The 13,890-nt window shown below is 35.1% G+C and overlaps 1 protein-coding gene across 1 annotated transcript; it reads left to right on the forward strand.

Annotated features, from left to right (window-relative positions):
- Window positions 1–1,608: 1,608 nt before the first annotated feature.
- Window positions 1,609–8,899, forward strand: LOC140523674 (GDNF family receptor alpha-like). Its single transcript, XM_072638433.1, has 4 exons — window positions 1,609–1,699; window positions 1,831–1,903; window positions 7,620–7,683; window positions 8,591–8,899. Exons 1-4 carry the CDS (start codon window positions 1,615–1,617, stop codon window positions 8,603–8,605), a joined length of 237 nt encoding a protein of 78 aa, XP_072494534.1. The 5' UTR covers window positions 1,609–1,614; the 3' UTR covers window positions 8,606–8,899.
- Window positions 8,900–13,890: the final 4,991 nt, after the last annotated feature.

Genomic DNA, 13,890 nt, shown 5'->3' on the forward strand with positions numbered 1-13,890 from the left:
GCAATCAAATGTTTTTAAAGGTGTGTGAAGCAGGGAGGCCAAGGACCAAAGCCGGTGGGTATGGGGCATGCAGCAATAAACTTGAGGGATATTTTTTCATGTTGACTGACAGATGCTGGGAGTGTAGAGAAATTCAACAATAGAAAAATCTCATTGCAAAATGAAGTGTTACAGAGTATGATGCTATTTTTATATCTCAGTGACTTACCTATATAATGTTAGGTCTTTATAAATCACTTCATAATGACAGCTGTTTAGTGATTAATTCCATACAATAAACCTTTCTCTAGTCACTGTTACAAAAGAAATTATTCACTAGACCATCTAGAGAAGATACTTCATTATAAGGAAAAACTGATTTTTTAAAGTCCTAAGGAATTTTTTGCTTGTTTTCATGCAATGGAGAAATGAATAAAATATTTATTAACTACTTATTATGCACTAGACACTATGCTAAGCACTGTGGATATAAATACAAAACGTAAAACATCGTCTTCAAGGAATTTAGAGGTTATGGGGACACAACATGGACAAGCAAGTAGTGACCAGGAAGGGAATTTTAGTATAAGAAATCATAAGGATAGTGAAATAATCTATAAAGCAGTCATTTGGCATGCCCTTTCCAAAAGTAATCATACCATTGGTTAGAATATTGTGACCAGAAGAATGTGGAGTGAGGAGAGAAAGGGAAAGAGAAATATATGGTGGCAGGGCAGGTGGCAAAATGGCCTGAGAAGAAAAGTGGATGAGATAGCATAGCCTTGTGTGATCTGGGTCTGACTAGTTATAATAGGCAAGGCCAGTTTTCACTCTAATCAGAAAATTCAGTTCCAGAATCTGTATTCCAAAAATGAGATTAACTTCCCAAGAGACTAGGGGCATGGATATGGGAAACTAGTACACAACAAGGCAACCTAAGTGGGGAGAAGTGGAGATGTATCAAGGGAAATGACAAATGTACTATGTGATGCTCAGACAGGGAAAAGAGCAGATTAGAATGTCTATTCAAAGATGCAGGGTCTAGTCTTGGCTACAACATGAACTTTTGTGTGACCCTGGGCAAATCTTCAACCTTCTAAACCTCTTTTTCCTTATCTACAAAATGACAAAATAGGATTAGGAGATCTCTAAGCTCTTTTTCAGCTTTTATCTTTGGCTTCTTCTTTGTTCACATCTAAATTGAAATAATTTGAAATCTTTTCTTTCAATTCATGAAATAATCATTAAAATTCACCTTCCTTTGATACCTCATCATGGAATGGATGAGATCTTGGATTCCTAAAGCCTGTATCAATAGTGAACATGTTTTGATAGTCCTATTAAAATACAAAGGCAGTGAGTAATGGCCTAGAGTATAACAACAGATCTTGTCTGAATAGCAGTTAAAGGAAGTTCAGAGAGGCTCCTTACTATACTGACCTCAGGGTGAGGAATGCAAGGCTGTAGAAATTCTCAAAATGAACCATTTACTGAGATATAGAGGAGTTGTGATCTATCTTGATGGAAGGAGTGACCACAGTCATGAATTCACAAAATCTTGAAGCTAAAATAATGATTTGTGACATTTAGATATTTGGATTCAATTTTAACCTTTGTATTTCAGGGAGGACATTTATGTCTGCTGTTAAAAGTATTCCCTTATATGAAGAAACATCTGCAAAAGAAATCACATTAACTGGATTTCGCTCCCTTTTCAATGGTGGGTTAACCTCTCCCCTCTTCCATTTTTTGAGTTAATTAAAACCTCAGAAAGTAAAGTATTTATCCTATGTGTTTCCTGTATATTTCTCCTATGTTGGTTTTTTGTTTATTTGTTTTCTTTTCCTCCAGGTGAAGCTATCTACACTATTTCATGCCTAATACTTGCCTTTGGAATCATTCTGGTGGCTCTGCTTAAGACCAGGTAACTTGCAGAAGCAAAATGTTTAGAATGCTGGACTTGGTATCAGGAAGACCAGGATCCAAATCCCCTTCTGTAACATTTACTAGCTCTGTGATCTTTGGAAAACCATTTAATATTTGAAAATTCAATTTGCTCTTCAGTAAAATAGGGATAATAATACGTGTAGTCCTCACCTATCAGGATTGTTGTGACAATAAAATAAGGTACAGATCTAGAGCTAGATGGTGCTTCAAAGTCCAGTTTAGTATATTTTGTGGCCTAGGGAGATTCAGTGACTCTCTCAATAGGGGAGAGCTTCTACATAGGGAGTAAGCAAATCCAAGTAAACTGGGATCCTATTACATGATCAGAGGCTTGGAATGAGAAGGTTACTCTAAGACATCCTAGTCTAATCCCTTCATTTTACAAATGGGGAAACTATGACCAAGGTCATAGAAGTTGTAATCATTCAATATGTTTACATTGTTTGCCAGACACTGACCTGGGCATTGCAGACAAAAATACAAAGAATAAAACAACCTGCATTTTTAAGGAACATGTATTCTAATAAGGGAAACACACATATGCATACATATGTGCATGCTAGAAAGTATCTGAGGCTAAATTTGGACCCAGATTTTCTGGACTTCAGGCCCAGTATTCCAACCACTTAGTTGATGTACAGATTAGTCTTCTGTGTAAAGTAGATAATTAAACTCATGATGAGGTTACTGAAAGAAAGAGTGCTTTCGATAATACCCAGAGTTAGAGTATTAGGGTATTACAGATGATACTAATAATATCAGATATAATTTCCATAATACTTGCAAAGAGCTTCACAAATATTATCTTTTTTTATCCTCACAACAATCCTTGGAGATAAATGCTATAATTTTCCCATTTTTCATAACAGAGGCTAAGTGACTTGCCCAGGGTTTTACAACTAATAAGTATTTGAGGTAGGATTTGAATTCAGGTCTTTCTGGCTCCACGTCCAGTGTGGTACATCCACTGTGTTCCTACCTCCCCCTTCTGATGAACAAGAAAATGAGACTGAGAGTGCATCAAATATAGAGCACTGTGGCTGTGCATATTACTTTTTTTTTCACTAGGCTCTTAATCTGTTTGAAGAGATGGGTAGGGAGCATTGGGAGTGAACAAGTATAAGATAATAGGCTTGAGGAAACTGTCAAAATCAATAATTAAAACCATGAATGTGAATGGAATAAACATTCATAAAACAAAAGATAAAAGAATGGATAAAAAACCAGAACATACCAAGGTGTTATTGACAAGAAACATACTTGAAACCCAAAGAGTTCATTTTGACTCAGAAAAAAAAGAGATTACCAGAGGCAAAATTAACCTAGTTAGAGGGAGATATATACATTAAAACTGTATTAGTTGGGGACCTCAATGTACCATTTTCAGACTTAAATCTAACCAAGATAAGAAAGAACTCAATGGCCTGAAAGAAATCTTAGAAAACTTGGATGATAGGTCTCTAGTGATTACTGAATTAGAATAGAAGGGAGTATGTATACATATCTCAGTACTGCATTGTACTTTTATAAAAAGTGTCGAAATCACAGAGAAAAGAGTGTAGTCAACATTGTCAATTGAATACAACAGTGAGGTCAAATAGGGGGACCAAAAAACATGCCATCAGAATTGGCAATTAAGAGATCATTGGTAACTTTTTAGTGATGAAGTCAAAAGCCAGAGTGAAAAAATTTGAGGAATGAATGAAAGGAAAGAAATTTGAGGCATTAAATAAAGAAAATATTTTTCAAGCAGTTTGGCTGGAAAAAGGAGGAAATACATAGGATAGTGGTGCAAGGGAATGATAGTGTCCAGGAAAGGATTTTTGAGAATAAAAACACTTGAATGTGTTGATGGCAATAGGGACAAACCCATTAGATAACGAGAGATTGAAGATTTGAGAAAGTAAGTGAATGTTTGAAGATGAAATTTGCCAGAGAAGATAGTAAAGGATGGATTAACTGTACTTGCAGAGGAGTTAGCATGAAGAAGAGTCACCTCTTTTTCAGAGACTGGGGCAAATGAAGAGCAGCTAGAAGATGTCAAGGGTTTCTGTGATGAAAAAGTATGGCAAAAAGAGGAACCTTACATCAAAAGTGTTCAGTTTTCTCAGTAAATTAAGAAGAATGACCCTTACCTGAGGAGAATAGAGGGGATAGTGTAGGAGATAAGAGGAGGCAAAAGAAGATTTGTGATAAGTTCTATAGGGAGTGAGAAATGGGATCAATTAGAGAAGAATAAAAGGACTGTATTGCTGTTTTGAAAACAGTGGAGGTTGGGTAACATGAATTTATAATGTTCATAAGCAGTGTGGTTGCAAGACATTGTCCAGTTTTCAGAGGCTTGTAAGTAGAATCAGTAAAGCTGGGTGGTAGAATTAATTCAAGGATGACTGAGGTTTGACAAGAGATGAGAACTAGCAAATGGTAGGACAGGAGTTTTAGGAATTAAAAGGCAGAGGAGAATTGAAGTAGTTTATTATTGGGTTGAGATTGGAGAGGGAGGAAAGTGAATTTCAAGGAGTCATAATGCCATGAGAAAGTGCTGATCACTGAAGGAACTGGAGGTTTTGATAAGTGTGAAGAACAGTTTTAGGAGGGGTAAGACATAGAGAAAGATAGAAGGATAGGGTGTTGGGTTCAGTCTGAGGAATGAAGAGTTTTTAATTAGAAAAGTTGAAGGCTTTGGAGTAATGGTAAAGACAGTATGTCAATATCTCCTCCATTTGTGTCAGGGATTTAAGGAAGCTAAGAATTGCAACAGATAGGCAGTATAGTGGATAGAGTGCCAGACCTGGAGTCAGGAGGACATGAATTCAAATTTGACCTCCAAAATTTACTAGCTGTATGACCCTGGCTAAGTTACTTAACCTTATTTACCTTAATTTCTTCATTTGTAAAATGAATTGGAAAAAGGAAATGGCAAACTATTGCTGTATCTTTGCCAAGAAAACCTCAAATTGGGACACAAAGAGTCAGATGACTGATAGACTTAACAACAAACTGGAAGATTAGTAAATTTGAAGGAATATCTATGAGAATATTAAAGTCCTCTAGTAATAGGAATAATAGTTGGGAAAGAGAAGAACGTAGTAATCCAAGTGTTGATATCCATTAGAAAGGAGGGAGAATAACTTCATGGTCATATAACATAACCACCACAATTTATATTTTGAAGGCAATTTGGCTAGCCTTTGGGTGGAAGACTTGTGGTCTGTCACCATGCCTTTGATCAAATATTTTCTAGGTAGCTTGGTAGCAAAAGACAATGTCTGTATTCTATCAACATAACTTTTGTGAACTTGGGATCCATCTCTAGGTGCAACAATGTTTTGGAGGAGAGATTTCGTGTAGGAAATAATTAACTAATGAATAAAACACTTATCAAGCACTTGATAAGAGCAAACCACTGTGCTGTGGGAAGTGCTGGGGATTTAAATAGAAAAGCAAGACAGTCCCTACTTTTAAGGAACTCACATTCTAGTAGAGGAAGGTTTCAGCTACAGGTGGGACAATCATATGGTCCTTAGAGTTCAGTGGCAGAACATACAGCTATTCTTCTTCTTCAATATCATTTCCATTAATAAAATATTAGCAGTTTCTGAAGCTGAACTATTTGATGTTGTCAGTGACTCTGGTGACAAGAACTTTCTTTTCTGGATCTTCAATAGATATGGCTGTAATACCCACAGGAATATAAACATTGATGCAATGTACTAAAATGTAAGTTTTTGCTTGTCATTTCCACCACAAACCATTTCCCAATCCATTTGTAAAGTGGGGATACTCATAGAAAGATTTTTCTGGTATTTCAAGACTAAGTTATTTCTCTTAAGCGGAAATAATAGCCTTGACCATTCACTTGGAAAATCTACTCGGAAAGGACTAATCTTCCTTTTCTGAACTGATTGATTAAATAGTCTTCAGGGTGCTGATAAATCATGAGAACAATGATTGCAAACAAATCATTTTAGAAACCCAAGAATTACTTCTTACTATAAATATAAATGCCACATCCAGAAATTCAGACCTATTGCTATAACAGTGAATTAATCAAATGCCCAAATCATAAAATTAAACTCATATGAAGGACAAAAAAAGTTGGGAATTGTCTTTTTGACTTTTGGTGACTGATGCCACTGTACCTTTAAAAATATCTGTCCCTAGAATTCTAAATATTGAATCATATGACCCTCTTCACTGGGAGAATTTCATGGTTGCTACTTAGATACTGTCTAGGTAGAAAATTAGATATTGGAGGAAAGGGTTGGATCTTAAGTCGGGATGACCTGAGTTCAGATGTGACCACAAACACTTACTAAGTGTGTATGTCCCTGGGCAAGTCATTTAACCTCTGTTTACCTTAATTCACCAGAGAAGGAAATGGCAAACCACTCCAGTATCTTTCACAAGAAAACCCCTTGAATAATATCATCATGGAGAGTTAGATACCACTGAACAACAACAAGGCAGAAAAGTACGATTAGGGCAAAAATACCATGACGTGGATCAGGAGACTTCCTGATTGACTAACAGTTAATACACAGTTGTATCCTTAAGAGTGAATTGGGAAGACTATTCTCTTTTGTATTCATAGTAGGTCCTTAAGAAATTCTTATTGACACCTGACTGGGAAGTCATGAATACATCCCCAGGTCAAGTATGGAGTTCTACAAGAATTAGAAAAAAAGTAATGGAAGTCTCTCAGGAGATACTGACATTCCTTCTTGAAAGAGCCTGACATCATCTTTCTATTTGACTTATTTTTATCTAGATAGATATATCATAGATAGAGAGATAGAATTGGAGACACAATTGTGAGGTAATATGATATAATGAATAGAGTGCTGGAAATGTGTTTCAGAAGACCTAGATTAGAATCATTCATTAGACATTAACTAGTTGTGTGACCCTGAGTAAGTCATTTAACTTCTCTTGGCCCCAGTTTCCTCATCTATTCAATGCAAATAATAATAAAAGCTCCTCAGAGGTTTGCTTTTAGGAACAAATGAAATGTGTGTATGTGTGTGTGTGTGTGTATGTGTGTCTATGTGGCTTAACAAATCTTAAAGACCTAAATATATATTAGCTATTATTATGAATTGATAACATTAATGAACACATAAGACAGTTTGTGGAACTCCCAGTAAGGGAATTCCCTCCACCAAAGCAGATTGCAATTTGCTCATGACTTCCTATATAAATACAAGGATTTTGCCTATATTATTTAAAATTTAAGTGACTTCCCCAGGATCACATAACTAGTTCATATGCATATGATGGAAGGAGGGGATAGGGAAAAAAAAGTGCACCAGACACTTAATCTACCCTGCCATGCAGAGTATGAGAATATATATAAGAAATAAAATGTGTGTATTCATGTGTGTGTGTGTGTGTGTGTGTGTGTGTATGTGTGTTCTGGAAGGGAGTTTTAATTTTGAACATAGTATTAAAGTCACATATACAGCAAATCTTTTGAAAATACAAATTGTAAAGCCAGAACACATTCTATAACCAATGACATATTTTCTAAATTCTAAATCCTTATTTCTTATTTCAAGTTAATGTATTAACTCTTTGCTAAAATTTAAGGTTTTATAGCAGCATACATTTGTTGCAGTGTATTAATCAAAAATGTAAAACCTTTACAATGACATACTGTTAAAATGTACAATCTTACTTTTATGTGTTTTTAGAACCTGCAGAAAATCAAGTCCAACACGAAATCGTTCACCAGTCCAAATCTCTGAACGTCTTATGGTACATTAAAAGTCATGGATCATTAACAATCACTTCTTTAAAGCTATCCTTTATAGCCAGTCAGTAGGACATATGTGATTAATAAGGGGGTTGTTATTAAGATGAATTACTTATGAGATTGAATTTTAAGAAATATGAAATCAAGCATATTAATTTTAAATTTAGTTTCATTTAGAAATATGTGAACATGGAAAAACTACACACTGAGACATTTTATAATGTTGGTATCAGGGTTACAATACCAAGCTCTTGGTGGTGTTTTAGAAGAAACCTATACATGAATCTATATATTACTATGGCCTGTTATTGAATGATCTTATACTCATATTCACTATCTTAATCTAGTAACTATAAACAATCTAATAAACTGGTAAAATCACAATTGACCAAAGAAAAGCTTTCCTCTCATTTGCTGTTTTGGTATTATAAATAATTTCTAACAACAGATAAGACAATGTTATATCATAATTTCCTAGATTATTATACAACTGTGTTTAAAATTTCAAGAAGTCTTCATAAAAGCTTCATAAAAGCTGGCAACTTAGGCACAGTGGTTAAATATTGTCTGTAAAGAAAAGTAAATCTAGATTTCAACAGCAATGCATTTTGTTTATAATATTCCTTTATTCAACTTTGCTGTTCTTTAGGAGTTCTTTACAATAACAATATGAATTTATAATTATTTAGTATATTGAAACATAATTTGAGATCACATTTTAATTGGTTAATTGGAAAAATAGAGAATACCACTAGGTAAATATCCCCCAAGAGCTCAGAAAGAAGATGGATTAAATATTAGCAGCATATTTACAACAGCATTTTTTTTTTGTGGTAGGAAAAAAATTCATAGGGAATGGCTGAACAAATTGTGGAATATTCATGTCATGTAATTTTATTCTTCTGCTAGACACAACAAATATGAAGAATTCACAGAAACTTGGGAAGATTCATATGAACTGATGCAAAGAAAGAATCAAGCAAATTACACAATGACACAAAAATAAAAGCAACATTAAAAGACAGCTGATTTATGTTTATTCAATGAAAACTCTCAATTCCAGAAAAATAATGATGAAACATAACTCCCTCCTGTACATGGAGAGGTGATGAACTATGGTTGTGGAATGCTATATATGCTGCAAGAAATTGATATTGTTTGGTTTTTGCTTAATTTTTTTGTCATTGCATGGGAAAATTCTATTGGATATTACTGAGAAGCAACAAATGTAAAAAATAAAATAAAAGAATCAATAAAAGATAAAAAAATGAGACATGGTTTTATTTAGCAGTTTTAGATAAAGTTATAATAGCAAAATGTCTTCAATAACCTATGAGGAGTGATTAAAAGTTTATGTATGACAAGACTGTGACAAAGATCAGTCTACCTCTAATTATGAACTATAGAAACGGAGACCTTGAGGTCAAATGACATTATGGTATCTTGATGCAAATATGAGGAATACTCAAAATTAAAACTCCAGATATAGAGTATTTGTCTTAGGTGTATTTCTCTCCCATATTTGGCCCTAAATATGCCTCAGTAATCTAATCTGATCTTGGAAATTGCCTGACACATATAATCAGAGTTGCTTTTAGAGTTGTTATCTACTTTTAAAGAATGTAATGATGAGTACTAGAAGTGCTGTCCTATCAAGAGAAATCAGGGATTCAGGGAACCATTTCTTCTGCTACAAGTCATTCCATATTTTTCAGTTTCTATATAGAGTCTATGTCATGAGGATCTGGCCCTATAGGCACATCTACAAATCACTACTGGCTTGAGGCCCATTAAACCAAGGAAACACCAGATACGCTCATCTAAATCTCTCTGTAAAGCTGAGGGAAAGAAGTCAAGGCTTGTGGACATGAATTGTCCTGGAGGGATAACATCAGGGATCTAGGTGTGATCTCAGGTTATTCATTCCACAGCAGCTTTTCATCACATGAAATGTAGATCTGTCATGGCTGTCCCAGCGTGTGGTCTTGAGGACCTATTCAGCTAATTTGACTTGGGAACATGGCCAAACATTTTCCATCCTTTTGGAAGGATCCTTCCTCATATTTTTAATACTTAAATTCCTCATTTCTCCACTGTTCATTTGACTATACATGGTTTGACTGCCATGCTTTTCTTCAACTACTCAACTGTATTCTGCCTAAATGAAAAGAATTCTTGAAGCCTTCTCAAACCCCTTGAACAATAAACATGAGGTGCTAGATGATGTAATGAATGCAATGCTAGACTTGGAGTCAGGAAAAAACTAAATTAGAATCCTGCCCAAACACTATCTGTGTGACTTTATGCAAATCAGTTTACCTTTCTAGTTAATTTTCTCATCTGTAAATGGGGATAATAATAGCACCAACCTCCAAGGGTTGTGAGGATCAATTAAGACAGCATATATAAAGTGCTTTGCAAAACAAAGCCTCATATAAATGCTAGTTACTGCTATGATCACTTCTACTAATAAGAACTATATTAATAATATTTTTTACTTATGATAAGCAGAATATACAAAACATTGATTCCCCCCCCCCATTATAAAGTACTTGGGAGACATGCTTTTTTCTATTTTTCTCAAATCAGGTCTAATAATTTCTAATGATTTTGAATGGCTTTAAAAAGCTGTCTGTACTTAGTGTTAATCTTGTCTTCTCTAGCTCTGGCTCTGCAAACCATCTTATTTTCACCAAATACTAAAATAAAAGTACTAAAATCTCTGACCATTGATTATAAAGGTTCTAACAATCTCCCTGTCTATATCCCTCCACCCACAGTTCTCTCCTCTCCCCTTTTCCAAATATTAAGAGACAGCCAATATAAGAGATATTTGGTCATTTTTAAAACTAGATCTGTAATTCATTAGCACAGGGAATTTCTAGTGAAAAAACTCTGGATACCAGTGTAGAATAACTGCTCCTTCCAATTTAAATCTGTAGATCTGGAACACTGAGAAGTTAAATGGCTAGGGTAGTATGTCTCTGAGGCAAGACTGGAACCAAACTTTCAACATCTCAAAGGCTGGCTATCTGTCCATTACATCATTCAGCCCATTATTAATGAGATGATAGTCTCTGGCAATTACCATTGCCCTGGGAAACATAGGACATGGACTTCGTATTTAAAGAGTTGAAACAAGCTAGTCATTTCCTTCTGGGTGGTATAACTCTTTCAGATCTGTGCTCCTGGATCTAGAGTAATTACTCACAACCTTTTTTCCTTCAAAGGATTATCTCTGTAATTTTCTTCTGGATAAGCCCAGGTACTGTGGTCAGCAGGGGAATGCTAGTTGTCACTGACATGAATGAAGATCCATCGGGAGGTAACCAAGGACCAAAAGTAAACAGGAACTTCCTGACAGCTATAAAGTTGGTAACAGAGACCTTTGCTACTTTCAGATATCCTGAGAAAACAACTTGTGAGACATTTTGCTATAACACACACATATGTATGTGTATATATACAGATATATATTTACATATACATGTTTGTGCATGTGTGTATATGTGTGTATATATGTCCTATATATACATATATACACATATATAGGTAGGGATAGATAGAAACATCGAAAGGTAGATAGATAGATAGATAGATAGATAGATAGATAGATAGATAGATAGATAGATAGATAGATAGATAGATAGATGATAGATGATAGATGATGGATAGATAGATAGATAGATAGATAGATAGATAGATAGATAGATAGATAGATGGATAGATGGATAGATAGATATCCACACACATATATATTACTTGAAATGTTCTAGGGTACAATGAAGAGGAAATAAATGACAATTTTCTCCTCTCTCCCTCCAAAAGAATATGATCTCATTTTGAAGTCACCAAAGGTTAGAATGAAACTGAGTTGACATTACGTATGATGGAGCTGCCAATTTAAAGAAAGTGATCACAGTCTCATGGATCCTTAAGGAAAGAAGAACTTCTATTTTTATATGTCCTAGTCTGTTTGCCTACTATTTCTCTCACACTCCATGCTACTACCACCCCCTTCGGTATCTTGAGATGAATACCATCTGGGCTGCAGTGATTTACTGCTCTTGAGTTCCTCAAGTTGTTTCCTAAGTGCCTTTTTGGAGACTTCAGTGTCTGTTAAGACCACACTGATTTCACCCCAAAACCATACAGTGGAATTAGAATTTCCAAAACGACCTGCACAGAGAAGTCAGTGGCAGAGAGTAATCTTTAATCAAACTTCTCCAATGTGTATAATTGACTGTGCTTTGGGTCCCATCAAAGTAAAAGGGAAATAAGAGCTTTAAAAAGCAAAATCCAGTTTCAAGTGCAACCAAGGATTGTCATATTTAAAGGACATTGTTGAAATCATGGTTATTATAAATATCTAATCTATCACACATTGTTGTACTGGATGATGTCAATCTTTCCAATACCGTCTATGATTCATTAACACATAATAACTTTCATATTTTGAGGGACTGACTAAAATTAAGAATTCATTAGATTTATTAGATTTCTGCACATAATTAATTTAGGGTCTTGATCAGTAGGATGCATTAGATAACAGACACATAGTTTAAAAAAATGGCTGCCTTTCAGGTTAGAAACGAGCATTTATTTAGTTAGTTAGCTTCCTGGGAGTAGAAGATGTGTGTTCTATTCTCAATTCAGTCATAAAACAATTATATTTCAAGAAACTGGCTTATTAGAGAGAGACAGAGATAGAGAGAGTTTAGTTTCATAGTTCCTAAGGAGAATTGTTATTTGTTTCTGTTTTTGGTTTTGGTTTTGTTTTGTTCTGTTTTGTTTTGGATTTTTTTGCGTATTAGGTTCTATAAAAGACCAGAAGTGTGAAAAAGATAGAAAATCATCCACCAAAGTTTTCCTAGCCTGGATTATACTCCAACCGAGTCAACAACGAAGAAACCATCTCATTTGCACTGATATTTGCTAATATTTAATGTGACAGTCAATTGGAATTTTCTGAGCTGAACAGCAATATATAGTTCAATAAACCATTTTCACAATGAAACTTTATTACATTCATTACACTTTCATATTTAAGGCATAATGTACAATGTTCTACACCTTGAGACATCAAGGTAGTGCAGTTGATAGGGTGCTGAGTTCAAGTCCAGACTTAGTAGCGCTATGTGACCCTGAACAAGTCACTAAATCTCTGTCTATCCCAGTTTCCTGAAATAGAAAGTGGGGATAACAACACCTACCTCTCAGAGTTCTTGCAAGGATCAAATGAAATAATATTTGTGAAGTGCTTAGGGCACTGCCTGGCACAAAGAAATGAATACTTACTTCCTCCTTCCTTGAGTAATGCTTTCGGAGAAGAATTGGCAATGGACAAATGATTATTTAGAAGACAATCTGCATCTTTGTTTAATCAACCAACAAGTATTTATTGAAAGCCTTCTACTTGCCATTCTCTGTCCTAGGTTCTGAGGATTCAGAGAGAAGTAAAACAGTTTCTGCTCCCAAGGGGCTTAAGTTATGTCTACTCAAGATGGACAATAGATGTTATAAGGAAAATTGTACTAAAAAAGAAATTAGGTGACTTTGAAAAATGTAGATCATAGATCCAAGAGAATGGTCTTCAAAATTCTAAGAAATAAGTATCTTTCTCAGTGTAACCTAGGTTTCTAACCAAGCCTAGAGAATTTTGCATGAGAGTCTTCTAACCAGTGGAAAGAATGCTGAGAATGTTGACTTGATAGTGTGTCTGTATAGGGTCAGAGATGGCTTGAGAGGAAGAACGAAATTCTTCATTCCTCATTTTGAGATAGTTTGTGCATGGTTGCCAACTCCGAGAGAGAGGGAGAGGAGGAAGAGAGAGAGACTTTAAAGGGAATCATAGCAAATTTTTAAAAGACAGCACCTCAGCATTTCTCTGATTTCCATGTTTCTCTAGAGATATCAGGAAATTTTGCCTCTGGTGAGACCCAGGACTCTCACTTGTTTCAGTGAAATTTAAGCTTATTCCCATTGAAGGGGTTGATTTTGTAGCATTCGCCTATTACCAAGAAATAGATGCTCACACTGAAAATTTAACATACAGCTCTCAGGAGCTAACCTGATTCCTGCACACCTCAACTTCTATCTTCACCTCACTTGACAACTAACAGAAATAAGGACTTGCTGAAGGGAGGATTAAATAAAAGAGAGGATGCAGGAAAAAGGTTGGGGAAATACTAGGGGAAGGCTTGAGAGAT

This window comes from Notamacropus eugenii, chromosome 2, assembly GCF_028372415.1.
Source record: "Notamacropus eugenii isolate mMacEug1 chromosome 2, mMacEug1.pri_v2, whole genome shotgun sequence".
In the NCBI taxonomy this organism is placed as follows: domain Eukaryota; kingdom Metazoa; phylum Chordata; class Mammalia; order Diprotodontia; family Macropodidae; genus Notamacropus; species Notamacropus eugenii.

What these genes read in the sequence shown, in the direction of transcription:
- LOC140523674 (XM_072638433.1), top strand. Translation starts at nt 1,615, where the DNA reads ATGTCTGCTGTTAAAAGTATTCCCTTATATGAAGAAACATCTGCAAAA. An exon ending in ATTTCGCTCCCTTTTCAATG is followed by an intron (nt 1,700 to 1,830) that starts GTGGGTTAACCT and finishes CTTTTCCTCCAG; the next exon opens with GTGAAGCTATCTACACTATT. An exon ending in GTGGCTCTGCTTAAGACCAG is followed by an intron (nt 1,904 to 7,619) that starts GTAACTTGCAGA and finishes ATGTGTTTTTAG; the next exon opens with AACCTGCAGAAAATCAAGTC.